Source organism: Neoarius graeffei, chromosome 26 (genome assembly GCF_027579695.1).
Source record: "Neoarius graeffei isolate fNeoGra1 chromosome 26, fNeoGra1.pri, whole genome shotgun sequence".
Lineage (NCBI taxonomy): Eukaryota > Metazoa > Chordata > Actinopteri > Siluriformes > Ariidae > Neoarius > Neoarius graeffei.
In genome coordinates, this window is record NC_083594.1 from 32,801,426 (window position 1) to 32,822,865 (window position 21,440).

General features: G+C 43.4%; 1 protein-coding gene across 1 annotated transcript in view; it reads left to right on the forward strand.

Annotated features, from left to right (window-relative positions):
* Positions 1–320: 320 nt before the first annotated feature.
* map1lc3a (microtubule-associated protein 1 light chain 3 alpha) overlaps positions 321–21,440 on the forward strand; it is a 30,159-nt gene continuing 9,039 nt past the window's right edge. The window contains exons 1-3 of the mRNA XM_060909901.1: positions 321–468; positions 10,019–10,074; positions 10,305–10,411. Coding sequence (XP_060765884.1) covers positions 429–468; positions 10,019–10,074; positions 10,305–10,411 — 203 coding nt within the window. The 5' untranslated portion in view covers positions 321–428. The remainder of the gene's footprint in view (positions 469–10,018; positions 10,075–10,304; positions 10,412–21,440) is intronic.

Here is a 21,440-nt window from a genome sequence, read left to right on the forward strand (position 1 = left end):
CTTTCATATATATATTTGTCTTTGTTATATGTTTTACATTTTTTTACCGAATAAATCAAAATAAAAAATACCTCCCAGTATTAGTGGGATAGTCCTAAAAAAGTGGATGGATGGTGAGTATATGTTCTGTGATAGAAATATAAAAATAGCATGAAACTAATATATATATATATATATATATATATATATATATATATATATATATGTGTGTGTGTGTGTGTGTCAGCCCTGTGATGACCTGGCGACTTGTCACGTTGTGCTCTGTCCCTTTAAGTATCACTGTGACGTCACGCATATGGTTTATTGCAGTGTGCAGTTGTTTTGACTCAGACGCAGCGAGTCAGTGTTGAAGACCGGCCTTTCGGGAAGACGCAAAACAAACAGTTCAGAAAGTATAGGAATATATTTGTTTCTCTCAGACTGTAGTGATGCCGTCCGACAGACCTTTTAAACAACGACGGACATTCGGTAGGTTTGGTTTCCTTACTGGCTGAGAAGCTTTAATATATTATCAGCAGTGTTTGTTTACCATGGAGCTGTTGTTCAGTAGCGAGCGAGTTAGCTGCATATTTTAGCCAGCTAATTTTAATTTGTAAATTATCCCTATAATAAATAGATAGTTAGCTTTAATTACTGGCTTTGGTCGGTTGAGCTTGAGTAAGATGCAGCAGTATTATATTTCAGTAAACAGCTGTCAGGCCCTGTTCTTTTCTGTGGAAGGGTTACATGCTAACGTTATTTTGCTAAATCATCTCGCTGTGTCACTGTTCGCTAGCTAACATTACACCGTTAACAAAACACGGGTTCACGGAAAATAATAAATATATAATACAAAGTACGGATCTTTTGTTCACGGATATGTGATATTTTGTCATATCTGATATGAGTTGAATGAAATTCAATCTAGTAAATGAATAAAGTAAACATATAAATGCAGGTGTCTGTGATTTCCGCCTTCTTTTCTGTGCCTACGGACTCTTTTTATATAATTTATGGGCACTAAGTTCGGTCCGTGTTGTGTTTACTGTCTCCTCCAGCTTTGTAATGAGAGAATACTTTTGGTCTCCCGGATGTTTTTGCTTGCTTTATGTAATTTCCGCGTGCCTTCGGTTTCGATAACTCCATCACCGATGGAATGGAACACTGCGATGGTCTTAAAAGTGTGGCAGCAACGGGACGGGAACTTCTATTCGAACTATTCTGCGCTCTTCGAACTTCTTTCCTACGTCAGTCTTTGGGTGAAATTCGTAAACTTGACCCCCTTTGGGCAGAACTGGCATTTCAGAGTTGTGTTCTCTGTGTATTATTAGATGTCCCACATCTCTTATCGAAACACTCGTCTGCTGATTAGTGAGTATTGGCTCGACTTTATTTATCTGGCGCTTCTGCCTCCATCATGTAGCTCCCGTCGACAGATAAAGTCACCATGGAGACGATCTTTGTGACGTCTGTGTCATTGTTCCGTAAAATTAACCATCCGTGATCCATCATCATCCGTCTGCAATCCATAACCACTCCGTATTTTGCATCCTTTATATATGACACACACACATATATGAGAATTATAAAATATATATATATTAGTGTGTGTCTTGTGTATATTATATCTCACATACATACATACATACATACATACATGCATGCATACATAAAGATAATTATAAAATTCTCATTATCTCTAGCCGCTTTATCCTGTTCTACAGGGTCGCAGGCAAGCTGGAGCCTATCCCAGCTGACTACGGGTGAAAGGCGGGGTACACCCTGGACAAGTCGCCAGGTCATCACAGGGCTGACACATAGACACAGACAACCATTCACACTCACATTCACACCTACGGTCAATTTAGAGTCACCAGTTAACCTAACCTGCATGTCTTTGGACTGTGGGGGAAACCGGAGCACCCGGAGGAAACCCACGGGGAGAACATGCAAACTCCGCACAGAAAGGCCCTCGCCGGCCATGGGGCTCGAACCCGGACCTTCTTGCTGTGAGGCGACAGTGCTAAACACTACACCACTGTGCTGCCCCAATTATAAAATTATATATATATATATATATATATATATATATATATATATATATATATATATATAATTTTTTTTTTAATATATATATATATTTTTTAATATATATATATATAATTTTATAATTCTCTTTTTTATATATATATATATATATATATATATATATATATATATATATATATATAAAAATGTGTGTGTGTATATATCAATAAAATACACATGTATGTGTATGTACGTACGTACACACGTACGTGTGTGTATGATATACAGTATATATCATACACACACGTGCGTGTGTGTGTATATAAAAATAAATAAATGGAATATATATATATATAATGGACACGGACTATGGGAAAACAAATATAATGTTATTTTTTTTTCCCCGTAGTCCGTGACCTGTCCGTATTTTGTCAGCCACCGTAACATTAGTCACGTTATTAGCTGTTTAGATATGTATTAGCCAGCTATAACTATAAATGCTGATCTAGCTGGGTATTAATATTATGAATGTTGCATTATTTTGCTAGCTGTCTGTGTAGCCATGTTAGTAAATGTGTAACTGCAGAGTCATCATAACTTCAGTTGTTTTTTTTTGAAAAGATGAGCTCTTTGACCAGCTGATTACATCACTTTGTGTCATATATGGTAGTAAATTGCAAGCTGTTCTAATGAGCTGCTATTGACAAAACGAGGGTGTAATTTAGCCAGTGAATATAAATTGGTTAGAAATTCATCCTTTTATTTGGCAATAAAACAGCTCGTGGTTGTCAGCTGATACATGTGTTTTGTGGAACATGATCATGGTGCTGTAATTTGATGCGCCATATTCGACACAGAGGATTGGGGGTGTGATGGGAGGAGTATGGAGCATGAAATGCTATTTTATAAACTGCACAACAATAATTACTGCTTTGGGACAGGTTTGTTAGCTTTAGGATCATGTAATTGTAGGCATTATGTGGCCCAGCCTTTGACATTACAACACACATAGCATTTTTTAATCCTAAATAGGCACAAGATGGTGACAGACTGCTGTGGAGGAGAATGCAGATGTCGCCCCTCAGGAACACCATGTCTGTTCAGGGGAGAGGAGCTAATGTATGCTCCAGAGGTTGCTCTGAGCTGCTCTGTGATGTCATAGGCTAATTTACATATTCATAGAATCATCATGATCATTTGCATATTAAAACCGTACTGTCATGAAGAAGGAAGATTTTTCTAAAGCAAAAGTAGACTAGAAAATGGCCTTGATTATAATTTGCATGTTATAGAAAGAAGTTGTCTGTAATGTAAGCAGAGATTTAACATTGTAAACAAAATGTTCACCATAGCTTCAGAATAAATGAACCAATTTATGAATTTTCCCAAAAAATGTGATGGATCACAGCAGTGTGGAGATGGTGTTGTTTGGAAACTCCTGAAGAGCTCTCTTTAAATGTTTATAACATGGTCATATAACCATATAATACATGTTGGGTTTTTTTTTGATGAACAATGAGTTTTAACTCATTGGGTTGTGCAGATTGGGACAGCAGTGCATTTGTTAAACACCTAGTGGTCAGTGATTGATCGTGCAGAGAGGGGATCAGTGACTGGTTGTGGGAGCAATGATGATCAGTAATTTGTCATTGGGGATAGTGGTGGTGGTGGTGGTTAGTGATTGATCATTCAGATGTGGAGCAGTGATTGGTCGTTGGGAGCAATGATGATCAGTGATTGGTCATTGGGGATAGTGGTGGTGGTCAGTGATTGATCGTTCAGATGTGGATCAGTGATTGGTTGTTGGGAACAATGGCTGCACAAATCGATTAGACTTTACACACACAGACTGAACCTGCTCTCTCAACTCATATAAAGTCAGTAAAGGAATCTTAAGTCATCAAATTTAGGGACATACTCACAAGATTGGCAACATTGAGACTTTCTGTTAAAATCTTGTAGTAAAGTAAAGTCTGTTAGTAATGTGAAGCATAAGCACAGCAGTCTGGGACTTTTTTTTAAATCGTTATTAACCTTGTTGTAATTATTATTCAGCTGAGTGGCCACTTATATATGTGTCAACTGTGACTTGTGTATGTCAATGAAACCAAATCATTTTCATAAAATTAGGAAAAGTGCTAGTAATATATGACACATTTCCAGTCTACATTTTAACATGATGTCACTGATTTGGGTTCCGCGGGTGTAAAGTTCAGGAATAAAAACAACTCTGATGGCTCTGAATAGCAAACATGATGACACACTTGCCTAATGTACCTGATCTTGACTGCATTATACTGATGATCTCTGCTGAAATAATAAGGATGTTTCTTATTTGTTTATGGTGTGAACACAATATTGAATAAACCCTCGGTCACAACCGGCCGTACGTGCTCCTACGGCCGGTCTACGTGCAAGAAACGCATGGAGGGCACGTGTGTGACGTGCTGATTTTTGAGCCGTAGACTGGCTGCAGACCGGCCGCAGAGGTTCTTTGTCATATCAAGCAGACCGGCCGCAGAGGTTCTTTGTCATATCAAGCTCTATGGGCACTTACGTTTTTTTCAGGTTGCAAGACAAACTTGTGGCCAACGTGCGTCTATCTCCACGAACAAAAAAAACGCAGCGATTTGGGAAACGCCAAAAAAATTGTACGTCCGGTTGTGACCTAGGCTTAAGCTACAGGCCAGTATTTGTTTAATACCAGCCATTTGATGCTTTATTGTAACATGACGAGAATATCATGTTATGTCCCTCATCAAAAAATTCCCGTGCAGGGATTGGCCAAGGATGGTTCATATGACATAAAATAGTTTCAGCATTAAGTGATGTATCTCATGATGTCCAAAAAAAAAAAGGGGTATGGTGTGAGTCAGTCATGGTATATCCTGGCTATACCATGAACTGACATCACAGTTTCAAGCTACACGGCTGACTCGAGTCACAACTATGGCTCTGCGAGCATTTCTGTGTGTGTAGAGCTATGTATCATGATCATGCCTAGCGAGGCAGGTGATAGCATGGTACATTGCATGTGTACAGGTCAAAGGTCGCACCGACGTAAACAACAAACTTGGCTGCCTCCAATGAGTTTATGCTGAGATTCAATCTTAACGCTTTTAGTTTGGATTTTTTGATGAGGGATATAAATCAAATATACCATGCACTGAGAGGCACCGGTAATTATGGGTTCTCAGAGGTGACTGGCATAGTAATGTTTTCTTCAGGGCTGCACCAGTCACCTTAGAGAATCCATAATTTCAACCGGAGCCTCTCAGTGCATGGTATATTTGATTATTGTATGTTTGTTACCCAAGATTTGATCTTAATAGTAACGTTAAAGCTATATGGCCTTTTGATTTTATAAAATCGGTGAAATTTAGTTCCCTCTGAAATTTGGTCATTGTGCTGTATGTTTATTTCTGTAATTGTGGTATCGGACCAGGTGGGTGGAGCACAGAAGCACGGCAGGTCAGAACTGAGTTCTCAAAAAACCGATTTATTTCTAGCCTTTCAGCCTTTTTCTAATTCCCAGCCACGCACGCGTGCGCGCGCACACACACACACACACACACACACACACACGTGTTCTGGTTGGGGAGACCTCCCTTTCTCTGCTCTCCTCTCCTTTTAAAGGGCGCGGTCACTGGGGAAGACACACAAACACAGGTTAATTCCCATCAGGTGCAATGATTCCACCACTTACCTTCCCTGACTCCGACCTCCATTCACAGACCGACGCTTGGCCACGCCCCCGCTGCCACATACTCCCACCGCCTGACTCAGGCCGGGGAGCCATCCGGCCTGTAGCTGACTAACCCCCCCCCTTACGGGAGAGGAAATCCGCCACGACCATCTGTGCCCCCGGCCTGTGGACCACCTTGAACTTAAATGGTTGGAGTGCCAGATACCAACGGGTGATCTGCGCGTTGGCATCCTTCATGCGGTGGAGCCACTGCAGGGGCGCGTGGTCCGAACAGAGGGTGAAAGGGCGTCCCAGCAGGTAGTAGCGGAGGTCGAGGACAGCCCATTTGATGGCGAGGCACTCCTTTTCGATCGTGCTGTACCTGCCTTCGCGGACAGACAGCTTCCAGCTGATGTACAGCACTGGGTGGTCCCCCCCCCCACCTCCTAGGACAGAACAGCCCCCTGTCCGACGCGTCCGTCTGCAAAATAAAGGGGAGAGAAAAGTCAGGGTAGTGTAACAGTGGCCCTCCCACACAGTGCACTCTTTACCTCCGAGAAAGCCCGCTGGCATTGCTCCGTCCACTGGACCGGATCTCGTGCTCCCTTTTTAGTGAGATCAGTCAGCGGGCTGGTGACGTCCGAATAATTGGGTATAAATCTACGATAGAAGCCAGCCAGCCCCAGCAACTGTCTCACCCCCTTTTTGGTCTTGGGCCTCGGGTAGGCCACAATTGCTGCTGTCTTATTAATTTGAGGACGCACCTGCCCATTGCCCAAGTGGAAACCTAGATACCGTACTTCCACCCGCCCAATCCCACACTTCTTCGGGTTGGCTGTGAGACCTGCTCGCTTCAGCGACCTAAGGACGGCCCTTAGGTGTTCCTCGTGCCGTGGCCGATCATTACTATAAATAATAATGTCATCCAAGTAGGTGGCATGGGGGCGGAGGACCCTATCCATAAGCTGCTGGAACGTAGCGGGCGCCCCAAACAGCCCAAAAGGAAGTGTGACGAACTGGTGTAAGCCAAACGGTGTGGAAAAGGCCGTTTTCTCTCAGGATAGCGGAGTCAAGGGGATCTGCCAATATCCCTTTGTCAAATCCAGTGTTGAATAAAAACAAGCCGTGCCTAGTCGATCGGGCAACTCGTCAATACGAGGCATTGGGTACGTGTCAAACTTAGAGACCATGTTGACTTTCCTATAGTCCACGCAGAACCGGACTGACTCGTCGGCTTTGGGAACCAAGACCACCAGCCTGCTCCAGTCGCTGTGGGACTCCTCGACGATGCCCATTTCAAGTGTGGAGGCTTGTGGGACCTCTCGCACTGCGAATAACGGGCTCGAACCATTTATCCCAGTTGCGTGTGTCCTCGCTTACGAATTTTCTAATTATGTTTTTGGGGGTGCGATTAAACCGTTTGACTAAGCCATCCGTTTGTGGGTGATTAAACGCTGGTGCGGGTAGCTGACCCGGGAGATGACACGGAAGAGTGTTTCAGCAATACTACATGCTGAGATATTGCGAAGAGGCACTGCTTCCGGATATCGCGTTGCATAGTCTACCAGAACTAAAATAAAGCGATATCCTCGTGTTGACCAATCTAATGGCCCGACGAGATCCATCCCAATTCTTTCGAATGGGGTCTCAATTAATGGCAGAGGGCGCAAAGGCGCTTTTGGGATGGCCATGGGATTTACTACCTGGCATTCGCGGCACGCCATACACCACCTGCGGACATCACCGCGAATCCCTGGCCAATAGAACCAGGCCATTATTCGGGCTAGTGTCTTGTCCTGCCCCAAATGTCCGGCCATGGGATTAAAGTGAGCCGCCTGGAATATAAATTCCCGGCGGCTCTTTGGGATTAAAAGCTGGGTTATTTGTTCCTTAGTATGAGTGTCCTGCGTTACTCGCTATAATCTATCCTTAATAATGGAAAAATAGGGGAAGGACGGGGTGGCGTTTGGCTGGAGTGTTTGACCATCGATTACTCTCACTTGGTCAAACGCATGCCGCGGAGTCTCGTCTCGCGACTGCTCTAACGGGAAATCCACGAGGGAATCCCCGAGAGAGGGAGGAGGAGCCTGCTGCTCCTCACTCTGACGCGGTGATGACGTAGACGGCTCTGTGACGGCTGCTCCCGCCAATGCCACTCCAGGACCTCCCCCCGCTGAACTATGGCAGGCCCCACTCTTCACTAAGTGCGTCATTCCCGAAATCCCAGCCAATCAGTCCCCAAAATTATCGAGTGGGTAAGGCGAGGATCAACCGCCACCTGTACTCTAAATTTCTCCCCTTGAAACAGAATGTGGACCGACACTAAAGGGTAGTTGTGAACATCCCCGTGCACATACAACACCTTCACCAGCTGTGCTCTTCCCAATGCCTCGTCTTGCACCAGGCTTTGGTGGATTGAGGTCTGATTACAGCCGGAGTCCACCAAAGCCTGATACGTATCCCCTTGGATACTCACCGATATGCGATACGCTCCAGCCCGATCGAGGGCAGTCTCCGGCGCGTTGGGGATCTGGAACACCGCGCCCACCTCCATCGCGGAGCACTGATGCTGGAGGTGTCCTGGTTTCCCGCAATGCCAGCATACTGGCCCAGGCTCGCTCTCTGCACTGGTGTTCCGGAGATCACTCACCTGAGGGGTGGAAGTCACAGACACGGAAGTAGGAAATGGTAGGATACCGCGGGTGCGGTGGGCCGGCTGGGGTGGAGCTGGCCCTCGCCTCTACGGTGGGGAATGGGGCGAGGACGAGGAACAGAAGGGGGGAGAAGGGGAGACATGCTGTCCTGCCGTTGGAACGGCCGCCATATGGTCCTCCGCTAGCTCAATGGCCTGATCCAGCGACACCGGGCGATGGCACTGGACCCACTCTGCAGTTTCTTCCGGAAGTCGGGCGACGAATTGCTCCAGCACCATCAGGTGCAATGATTCCACCACTTACCTTCCATGACTCCGCCCTCCATTCACAGACCAACGCTTGGCCACACCCCTGCTGCCACAGTAATATCTCAAAAAAACAATAGGCCATTCTGTGGCTGGGAAGTTATTTAATTTGAAGAAATTCCTGAGCAAATGATGTGCATAAAATCGTATGCTTTGCGCAGTCAAGCAGACAAAGGAAGTCTGTGTGCGCATGCGCAGGTGTACCTTTTCTTTTTTTCTTCTTCTTCTTTTGGGTTTTACGGCAACTGGCGTGCAGTGTTGCATTACTGCCATCTACAGGCTTACTTTGACTGTGCACTGACATTTACAGCATTCTGTCGCTAAACAAACAGCTGATCACACCGAGGTGCTTGCTGACTGCTGATCTTTGTTTGATCCTTCAGTTTCATTCAACATTTTCTTCTTGCTTTCCATTGCTGTAGTTGGTCTTTCACGTTTCATTTGCACACTCGCGTCCTCCGTTTTTCTCTCCTGTTTCAAATTTGTATCCCACAATGCCTTGCGCAAATGGGGAAAGCCCACCACGTGATGCACAATGTAGTATTTTGAATTGGATCATGGTGAAGCAAGAAAAAAATAGCAAAGAATTTAGGGCCACATGGCCCTAAATTCATTAATTGTTCTATTTATGGGCGGCACAGTGGTGTAGTGGTTAGCGCTGTCACCTCACAGCAAGAAGGTCTGGGTTTGAGCCCCGTGGCCGACGAGGGCCTTTCTGTGTGGAGTTTGCATGTTCTCCCCGTGTCCATGTGGGTTTCCTCCGGGTGCTCCGGTTTCCCCCACAGTCCAAAGACATGCAGGTTAGGTTAACTGGCGACTCTAAATTGACCGTAGGTGTGAATGTGAGTGTGAATGGTTGTCTGTGTCTATGTGTTAGCCCTGTGATGACCTGGTGACTTGTCCAGGGTGTACCCCGCCTTTCGCCCGTAGTCAGCTGGGATAGGCTCCAGCTTGCCTGCGAGCCTGTAGAACAGGATAAAGCGGCTAGAGATAATGAGATGAGATGTTCTATTCATAAACAAAAAACTAATAAAACTGGAAGTCCGTGATTCAAATTCGGTAGCTTTTGGTCCACTAAAAAATAATTGGGTGTCAAGGAAAATTCTTTTTATGACTTTCACTTAAAATCTGAAAGGCAGTCTATCTTTAATGAATAGATTTGATATAAAGCTCCTCTGTTTCGAGTGATGCCCTTGAGCAGGTTCTGAGTGACATTTATTGATAATTCAAGCTTCATCAGTGTTTTTTCCTAAGTATAGACTAGCTTGTAATGAAGGTCTGAGTTTTATGGTTCCAGTTTGTGATTAGTGCACGTGAACTGTTTTTCTTACACTACATGGTTACTCATTTCACTGTTTGGTTTCCAGCCGATCGCTGCAAGGAAGTGCAGCAGATACGGGGGGAGCATCCTAATAAAATTCCGGTAAGACAATTTTCAAATATTACATTAGAAAAGAATCAGAAACCAGTAACTGTTTAGTTAATATTCAGTGTCTGATATTCTGATTTAGTGTCTCTTTCAGGATGGTGACAGAGTCAAGTCCTGTGTTTTATTACACTGTAAACGTGTGTGTGTGTGTTATTAAGTGCAATATGATGTCATGATTGAAACTGACTGCATGTGTATGTTTTGCTTGACCTGTTTGCTCCTAGGTCATCATTGAACGGTATAAGGGAGAAAAACAGCTTCCAGTTTTGGACAAGACCAAGTTTCTAGTGCCTGATCATGTCAACATGAGTGAACTGGTGAAGATTATCAGGTGAGAGCAGAATGTCTGGGTTAGTCAAACAAGAGACTGGGTTTATCAAGTATTTGCAAACTGTCTGAATGTGTGTTAAATATTTTAAATGGTCAAACTTGAGATAACTCAGGGCTCGACATTAACAGTAGCCCGATTGGCCGGGGCAACCATTCAATAGATTCGGACAACCAGACTCTCACAAATGCTTGCCCGATCGGGCAACAACCCAAATATGTCAACTTGCGTGAAAAACGATGTTTATTCATATTATGATGAAATTCCATCACGATTTGCGATTGTTTGACTCGGAAAGACCGCGTCCATGTTATCATTACGGGATGTTCAACAACTAACGGAATTCACATTTGCACATCGCGGGCTCACAATGCAGTTTCCCATTGCTAATAATCTGTACTCGAGTTGGGGGGATGCCATCCCCCCTGGAATAAAAAATGGTCAAAATCATCCCCCCTCCCTTCCCTTGAGCAATTTTATCAATAAATGTGGACATTACTTCTGTTTAACATTGGAATTAGAAATGCCATTCCACGTAGCTTTGCTGAAACTGAGCATACAATAAGCTACCGCAAGAGAGGGCACGCGCAAGCGAAGCATTTGAGAAGGTGACATTCAGTTGGGGTTCCGTTATTTTTTTTATTTCATTCGGCGTCAGTGACAGCAGCGGATTGCAGCATCATGGCCAAGCGGAGTGGACAGCAAGACCTAAGCAAGTTCGGATTTAAGATTGCAGGAAAAAACATTTCAGGAGGTAAATCAAGAGTTACGAATATCAGTCACACTTTCTGTGAGCCCACCATCATGCTGTAAAGTTACCGATATGTAGCCTAATTTGTGGGCTGCGGATAACAACACAGCTATCATCCACACTGCATGTTTTACAGTAAAATACCAGTGTATTATGTTTTTTACAACAATAAAAAGGGTACACAGTGTGTACTACACACTTTATCAGCACAAAATACTGTATGTCTGGTAAATGAACAAGGTCCACAGACCTACGTTGTGTGCAAACCCTCCTAAAAGCAAACCAGTTTCCCACCGACGGACCGACCGATGGGTCGACACGCGACTAAAAATTTCACCATCCCCCCGGTTTGATTTTACAACTCAACCACTGCTAATAATTATCGCATAGTGCATATTCAGTGTTCTATTCAGACCCTCCAGGATTTCGCGATGTTGCGATTTGCAACTTCAACGCAAATTCAACCAATCCCCACAAATTCAGGGCGGTGTTGCAATTATATCCAATCACCGCAACTTTCCCGCAAATTTGACCAATCGTTGGCGTCGTTTTGAGGTGACGTCGACAAACTACCTTCCACCTTACTTCCGTGTATACGTTCAAGAGAAGCAGCATGTGCGCAGTGTTGCCAGATTGGGCGGTTTTAAGTGCATTTTGGCAGGTTTTGAACATATTTTGGGCTGGAAAACGTCAGCAGTATCTGGCAACACTGTATGTGCGAGTCAGTGTTTATGTATGCTTAAATTCTGTTACTGAAAGTGTGTTATGTTTACAGTGAAGGACTGTGTGCACTTTACATTATTTTTTTACTTAATACAAGAAATTAATGGATGCCAACATTTTTGCCAAAATGGTATTTTATTTTCCATTGTTTAGGCAGCTTCAGCAGCATACTGTGAGATTCTGTTCAAATTGGTTTTTTTCTTCTATGAAGCCTGAGCCATTTATTTTATTAGTTTATAATTATTGTTTAATTTAGTCTTCAGGAGAGACTGCCTGCACACAGTACTAGTATTTAATAGTTTTTTTTCTTACATGAAAGCTGAGGCATTTATATTATATTTTAAGGTAACTTCATGTTGTGCTGTGAGGTTCTCTGCACTTTTAACTTTTGAACCAACAGGTGCATTTGGATAAGTAAAGCCTATTTTTCTGCATTTTTGTAGTCCTGGTAATCTTTTATATTGGTAAAGTTGTTTATAGACCATTCCTCAGTGTCTTTTTGTTTTTTTAATCAATATTTTTTCAGTAATAACTTAATATTTAACACATCACTCAATTTAAATCACAAAAGGAGAAAATCGCAACAATTTCTCGCAACTGTCACTTCCTCCTGCAATGTAATCGCAACAAAAACCTAAAAAAACACCGCAACTTTCATCGCAATTTTTTGGAAACACCCACCCCCCCACCCCACCCCCCGGTCACTCGGTGCTAGTGTCAATGCTTGTTGATACAGACAGCGTCTGAGAAGGTTGAATAATAAATAAAAAAATAATAATATCTAATATTTGGGCAACCATGTTCTGAGTTCGGGCAACCAGGTTTCTACAAATGGTTGCCCAAATGGGCAACCATGTCTCAAAGTTAACGTAGAGCCCTGTAACTAAAGATGTCTGTGAAAATAATGAATAAAAAGGGTGCTTGCAGACTGCATGTTCCTGTTTGTGTTTCTCACCGTCATGTTTGTTTACTCACTGGCTGGGACCTTTGGTACAGATTTAAAGCTCCTGCTGACTCAGTATTTCAATGTTCCAGCTCTAAAATTAGTTGTGTTATCATTGGAAGCCAGTCACTTCTGTGTGGTCTCATGTTTGTTGGATCCCATTAAGTATGTTAGAAGTCGAACTCGGCACCATCTCAGACGAACAGATTAGCAGAGTGTAATGTAACGTGGCTCTTCACATATTCCGACATCCTCTCCCCAGGATAACAAGACATTTGTAAGGAGGTGGTTATTTCCCATGTTTATTAGTGCTAATCGTTCCACCAAAATGCATACAGCTAGTGCTAAATGTATTGAGTTAACAGCTATCTTTCAATTGCACTATAAGTCGCACCTTCAGTTTAGTTATATCATCTAGTGATAAAGGAAGAACCAACATATGGTTGAGGCCTGCTCTTCCTGACACTGGCTCTTTTTTTTTTTTTTCTTTTTTTTTTTACATATCACACTAATGAACGAGCATCACATTCATTGACTGTGTGCTTTCAACAACTTCTAACCTTATTAATGATTTCTTTGTAGTTGTAAATGCAGAACTCACTTGAGCAGTCTTTGTGACTGAAGCTCCTGCCATCCAGCCCCAAAAATTAACCCTCTTCCCAAGTCACGGAGATGTTTTTCTCTTGCCATCCTGCTCCAAAATTGAAATTATCTTGCCCTGCTAAGCATATACTTATTCTTTGCTGTTCAGTTCTTGATTGTGATTGGTGATAAGGTGTTGGTTAATTTTCTTTAACAGCAGCTTTGACCGTCTGACTGTAATTTGAATAGCAGGTTTATGATAATGTGCTCTGTTTAATCCATTATCTTTTCTGTAGTAACAGCTTACACAGGCACTTGTGTGGCAGACATTCCACATAAACAGTTGTGAATATGGTGAAGTCTGTGAGGAGACATTTATTTATTTATTTATTTAACATTTTTGGAAGGAGTCTCCGTTGTCAGCACTTTGCAGCAATCGGAGGCAAAGTTGTAACTTTAAGATTTCTTCAGCACAATGCACTTTGCAGTTTCTCTCTAACATGACAAGCTGCAGTTTTTGTGGCTAACTACCTCATATACCCCTTTTCCACCAAATCAGTTCCAGGGCTGGTTCGGGGCCAGTGCTGGTTCACAACTTGTTCAACTTGCGAGCCAGCTGAGAACCAGTTTGCTTTTCCATAGCTCGCGGTGCTAAGGGAAGCCACGTCATTACGTCGCTGTATACGTCAGTTACGTCGATACGTTTGCATAAACCTTGCCGCGAATATCGAAGCAAAAACAACACGGAAGAAGCAGCAGCAACAACAATAATAATAATGGATGACTTCGTGTTTGTACAGCTGCTGCTTCTCGTCGCTTAAAAATGGCGATCTTTTGCGGTCTTGTTATTGTTGTTGGTCTTAACAACTCTGCCCCCCGCTGACGTAAGCGGTTTTTTCCTCTGGCCCAGCAGAGAGTTGGTGCTAGCCTGGAACCAGTTTTTCTGGCCCCAGAGCCAGTTCTTTGTCAGTGGAAACAGAAAACCCGGTTCCAAACTAAGCACTGGCCCTGGAACTGCTTTGGTGGAAAAGGGGCAATAGAGGCTGTAGCCACTATGTCATAGTGATGTAAGAATGAGTGCACTGTGCATGCGCATACAGGTGTTCCTACTAAAATGACCGGTGAGCGTATACAATTCAGTTCACCATTCGAAATAAGTGGACTAGACTAAAGAAATCGCTTTCAGACATGTTTATTAGAGTGGAGCTTAAATGACCAATTGTTTTTCGTTCATTTTATTTGGTCTTACCCCCTGAACATGTTCCATTTGTGCTAAAAACCATATAAACAAAGTTTGTGCATTATATCTTAAATTTTAATGGTAGCTCAATCAACTCGCAGATTACAAAAGTAACACATTTTATGCAAATTTGCAATAAAATTGTAAATTGTGTACAAAGCTCAAAGATATTTAATATTTTGTGTATTTATAATGCCGTGTGTGCAAATCGTAAACTATATAGTTCGTATACAATTCTAGTATATCAATTCTGTGATAAAGCTCATTTATGATGAGCTCATACAAGATGGCTTCTTGTTTAATATATGATTTTGTATAATTTTATTTTGTGTATGTGTATAGTAAGTTTTAGAAAAATTAGATGCGTCCTTGGGCAGCTCTGTATTTGTATATATTGTACAGAACTACAAATCCAGAACATATTTGGATAATTGCACACAGACAAATATTCAAAAGAAGTACCCATTCTAGAGGGTTATTTTTTTTTATTTATTTTTTTGCCTATTGGTACTTTCTTTTTGATATATTTTATCAATAAAGTAAATAAAAAATATTGTTCAACAAAATAGTTTATTTATACATTGACCGTTATAGCAATGTGACATATTTACCATGCACTAGTTCTGTATCCGGACTTCAGAGGTACTCAAAGTGTCTTCAATATGGGTATAGGTAGACTTGGGGCCAGTCGAGGCTTTTTTCCTAAGCACATTTTCAGCTTATGTTGTCTGGCACTGTGGGATGGGATCAGCTAAATCGGTTAGCTCCATAATGTTAGTGATCAGTTTTTAAAATGATTATAACAATTGCACAGTGTACATTTCACTGTATACTTTGCAATAAACCCTTAATAAGCTGATAATATTTAATGCTGCCCCAATCCATTCCAGTGTAGTATAATTGTAGGCCCTATATTGAATAATGCCTCTAATGACAGCAGTACTTAATTGTGGCAGACTTTGTGGCTTGGCTGCCAAACTTCATGCTGATTGAGCTACCATTTAGATTTCTTAATTTTTGTTAATATTTTACCAGAATTAATTTTATTTATAATATATCTCTAAGTGGTAAGATGGTCATATTTAATAACTTTAAAAATTAGCTCCACCCTAATGTTTATGCTTATTACCGAGGGAAAGTGCATTCCTTTTTTTAAAGTCTACTCCAGGTTGTCCCCCTTTCCTCACCACCTTCGGCCAGTGGTCCCATGTGTGATGTAGATGTCACGCACTTCCGAGTTGTTACAGGAAGTTGTCGAAAAGAGTATTGATACCACTGAGCTCTAGCGCTGGGCCTTTTCCAGGAAATAAGAGTTTGGGTCATGGTGACAGCGTGTGTATGTCCGCCTCAGTTCTGAGGTTTCAGTTTCGAAAACTGTAAGAAGTAAGAGTAGAATAATATAAAGTACAGATACTTGATATATTTTACTTCTGTGGTTTTTAAATTGTTAATTTTTGGATTAGGCTTCATTTTTGTGCCTACTGCCTCATTACTCTATGGACATGGTATCAGAAAACAATTTTATTTATAAGCAGTAGCCACATGTACCCATAGGGTACCTATTTTTTTTTTTTTTTTTTTGTCTTATTAAGTTCAAGAGAGAAGAAAAAGAGGCTGGTGAGGGAATGACTTTATAACTGCTATACCATGAATAATAACTTGGTTTGCAGATGTTACACCAAATCCAGTGTTGGGGTAACGGATTACAAAGTAATGGATTACAGTAACATTACTTTTATGGGTAATGAAGTAAAGTAACACATTACACTAAAAATATCGGTAACTACACTACTTTACTAGACTATAGAAACGCACTGTCCTGCGTTGCCCAAGCCATTTTTGTCAGTCAGAAAAGTTCTGTTTTAGTGGCGTGTGCACACATGCTGCATGTGTGCTTAGGCACCGTTACCATAGAGACCGATTTGAGAGAGTGCATAGAGAGACATGAGAGAGGGAAAATGGAGACAGACACAGGGGGTTTCAGCCAGTGGCGATACTCTTATTACTTTGTTTATTGCTCAAAAGGACAAAAATATGCATGTGAAATGCACTCTATGCCTGGGCGAGAGGTGTCTTTCAACCGCTGCGAGCTCGATGAGCAACCTGTTGAAGCACTTGGCAAGCCAGCATCGCAATACAAAACTTGTGGCAAAAGATCCTCCGGCTCGTCGGGCAGTTGAAGACACTCAGGCACAACACCTCCTCCCCCCCCAAAAAAAAAAAAACAGCTAAGCTTTTCTCACGTCTTGGAGCACAGCAGGTAACACAAAAAGAAATGAACAGACTAGTAGCAGGGTATATTGTGGAAGACATGCTTCCCCTGTCCACTATTGAATAACTGAGATTTAGAAAAATACTAAGTAAAATACCTGCGATTCGAATGCCACCATCAGACAGGAAAACAGTTATGCAGTTACCTGGACAAATGTTATTCTGACATGGAATCCAATCTTAGAAAAACTTTTGAGTCCCTGGATTATGTGTCAACCACCACGGATATTTGGACTACAAGCAATAAAAGTTACCTAGGAATGACCGCTCACTGGATTGACATTAGTTTTAAGCATGAAAAGGCTGTTCTAGCCTGCAAGAGAATGAGAGGAAGACATACCTATGATGTCATAGCTGGTGAAATAGAACAGGTTCATTCAGCCTATGGACTAATCCATGGTACTAACCATGGTAATGGCATGCGTCACAGATAATGGCAGCAAGTTTGTGAAAGCCTTCAGAATGTTTGAATCTGGTCAATCTGATGATGGGTCTGACTCTGACAAGGAGCTATCTACACTATGTTGAAAGGCTACTCTTAGGCCCTGTCCACACGGCAACGGATTCAGGTGATTCCGATACAATTGCTTATCGTTTAGGCCTGGCGTCCACACGGCAGCGGCGTTTTGGGTGCCCAAAACGCAATCTTTTTGAGAACGGGTTCCAGAGTGGAAAGATCTGGCAATGTTGCCGTTGTGAAGTCGTCTGGATGAGTAGAATGGATTTGTTTACGATGACGTCACAACCACATGACTGTGAGTGCTTCACGCCGGGTAGAAGTGTAACGAACTCGATGCGAGTTGTCAACAAATCCTATAACTTGGTTCATGAAACGCGCTTACAAAATATTTTCACTGTGAATATTTATTGTGTAATGGTGCAAAGTGAGAGAGAGAGAGAGTCAATCCCACCAGCAAAAATAGGGAAAAAAAGGAGCGATCTCACCTCTTCAGATGTTGGTTTTAGTCCTACAATACATTCCTCAAAAAGGGCGTAGAAGAGCAAATTAATCCATCAACGTGTAGCATTCAATTTATTCCGGACCATTAAAGACGCCGCCTTCCGCGTAGAATCATAGGTCATCCTCGCCGCCATATTGGATAGGTCAAAGCGGAGAATAAAGATTCATGTGCTGTACCGACAGGTTTACTGTCCAAACGAGATCACATGGGATTACCTTTCACAGGTGAGAAACAACAAATTAATCCATCAACGTGTAGCATTCAATTTATTCCGGACCATTAAAGACGCCGCCTTCCGCGTAGAATCATACGTCATCCTCGCCGCCATATTGGATAGGTCAAAGCGGAGAATAAAGATTAGCTGCGTTTAACTGTACCAACAGGTTTGCCGTCCAAACGAGATCACATGGGATTACCTTTCACAGGTGAGACTGGAAAAATACTTTTCATTGTATTTGGTCATTATAATGTAATTTTACGAACAGATTTTCCTGACTTTGTGGCTAATATGAAGTCTCGCGCATAATAGTTTATGCGCATGCGTCCTTACTACTTCTATTGTTCTGGTGTCTCCGAAGGGACCGTCTTACAGCGCCCCTAGAGGTGTGGCATGTGTATTGCATCGTTTTCAGCAAGCGTTGCGTTGCCATATGGACCTGATATTTTACTGATCGTTGCCCATTTGGACGCGATATATTTTTAAATGACATCTCGTTGCCGTTGTCGTGTGGATGTAGCCTTAGCCTTTATTGAAAATTGAAAATAAAGTGATGAAAGGGCCATTATGTTTGTCCATAAATCAGATGGATGAGCTAATGGCACTATCCAGGCTGCAGAGGGAATACCGGGAGTATAGCCTTATGTGCTTCACAGAGACTTGGCTGAATGAACTCTCACCTGACTCACAAGCAGAGGTGGAAAAACTGGATTGACAAAGTAAAAGTCCTGCTTCGGTTTTCCTTCTGCCTGTGCTCTCAACACGGGTGATTTCACCAATTATCTCATCAACCTGGCTTCGGGGATGTGGTAATTAGGATCAGCTGGTTCATTGAATTGGCTGGAGCAAAAATGTGGCAGGGTTTTTACTTTCTGCACCCGGGTTTTTCCGCCTCTGCTCACAAGTCACTCTGGACGGATTTCAACTCGTGAGAGCGGACAGGAAAGCCAAGGAGAGCGGTAAGAGGAAAGGAGGGGGTATAGCGATTTGTGAATGACAGATGGTGTAACTTGGGGCACATCAGGGTAAAGGTGCAGTATTGCAGTAAAAAACATTGAACTGCTAGTGGTTAGCATTCGGCCATATTACCTCCCGAGGGAATTCTCGCACGTTATCGCGATAACTGTGTACATCCCCCCGGCGGCTGATGCTGCTGCAGCCTGTGAGCTCTTGCACACTACAGTGTCAAAGCTTCAGAGATCGCACCCCCAGTCCCTGCTACTAATCTCCGGTGACTTCAGTCATGCTTCCCTGTCCTCCACTCTCCCAACCTTCACTCAGTATGTGAAATGCCACACCAGAGACAATAGAACTTTGGATTTAATGTATGTGAACACCAAGGATGCATATAGTTCATCACCCCTCCCTCCTGCTGGGCCGTTCTGATCACAATCTGGTTCACTTGTCCCCTACATACATACCTATGGTGAATAAACAACCACCCACCAAGAGGTATGTAAGGAGCTGGTCTGAGGAGACCAGTATGGCACTGAGGGACTGCTTTGACACCACGGACTGGGATGTGTTGTGTGAACCTCACGGGGATGACATTTGATAGCCTGACAACCTGCATCACAGATTACATTAATTTCTGTGTTGAAAACACTGTGCCAGTCAGGAAGGTACGGTGTTTTCCCAACAATAAACCCTGGGTGACCTCTGAACTAAAAGCCCTATTAAACGAGAAGAAGAGGGTTTTTAAATCTGGCAACAAGGAGGAGATGAAGAGACTGAAGAGGGGGATAAGGAGAGGCAAGGACAGCTACAGGAGGAAGCTGGAGGAGCGCCTCAAGGGAAGCAACACCGGAGAAATATGGAGAGGCCTGAAAACTATCTCTGGCCATACAAAGGACAGTGGGAGGGGCCCTGTATCTGGGGGCCAGGACTGGGCAAATGAGTTGAATCTCTTTTTCAACAGATTTGACGATGCCACCCCACCCTCCCCCACTCACCATAGTCCTGACCTGTCTGTGATATCACTCCACCCCCCCATAATACCTCTGACACCAACAGCTCCCTCCTCACACCACATCACCCCCCTCCGCTCCCTGCCAGACCAATCCACACACTCCACCCCTGACCTCACTCTACAGGACTTGCACCTCAGCTACACCCCTTGCCTCTCCATAACAGCTGATCAGGTGTTGAAGGAGCTGAGGAGGATCAAGACGAGGAAAGCTGCTGGCCCTGATGGTATCAACTCCAGACTGCTTAAGGACTGTGCAGATCAGCTCTGTGGGATTCTTCTGTACATTTTCAACCTGAGCCTCAGTCTGGAGAAAGTTCCACTTCTGTGGAAAACATCATGTGTGGTTCCAGTTCCCAAGACTGTGCACCCCAGGGAGCTCAACCACTTTCGGCCAGTAGCTTTAATGTCTCACCTAATGAAGATCATGGAGAGGATTGTTCTCTCCCACCTCCGACACCTGGTGAACAGTGAGATGGACCCCCTGCAGTTCGCATATCGACCGGGCATTGGTGTGGGTGACGCTGTTATTTACCTGCTACACCGGTCACTTTTGCACCTGGAGGGCACTGGGAGCAATGTGAGAATCGTGTTCTTTGACTTCTCCAGTGCTTTCAACACAATCCAACCATCACTGCTTAGGGGGAAGCTGGAGGGAGCTGGTGTCGACTGCCACCTGGCTGCATGGATCATTTGACTACCTCATTAACAGGCCGCAGTATGTGAGGCTCCGCGACTGTGTCTGATGTGGTAGTCTGCAGCACAGAGGCTCCACAGGGTACAGTGCTCTCTCCTTTCCTCTTTACACTTTACACATCTGACTTCAGCTACAACACGGACAGCTGCCACCTCCAGAAGTTCTCAGATGATACAGCCATCATTGGACGTGTGTCAGAGGCGGATGATCTGGAGTACAGAGAGGTCATCACCAACTTTGTCGCCTGGTGCGAACTGAACCACCTGCGCATCAATGCTAGCAAGGCAAAGGAGGTGGTGATCGATTTCAAAAGGACGGTTCCTCAAATTGCACCAGTGAACATCCAGGGTTTGGACATTGAGATCGTGGAAGAGTACAAATACCTGGGTGTTCACCTCAACAACAAACTGGACTGGACTAACAACACAGATGTCCTGTACAAGAAGGGCCAAAGTTGTCTCCACCTGTTGAGAAGACTGAGGTCTTTTGGTGTGTGCAGGACACTGCTTAGGACTTTTTATGACTCTGTGGTAGCATCAGTGATTTTCTATGCTGTGGTCTGTCTGCTGGGGCTGTGGAAGTTCAGAGAGGGACAGGAAGAAACTTAAACTGGTCAGAAGGGCTGGCTCGGTCTTGGACTGTCCTCTGGACTCCATTGAGGTGGTGGGTGAGAGGAGGAT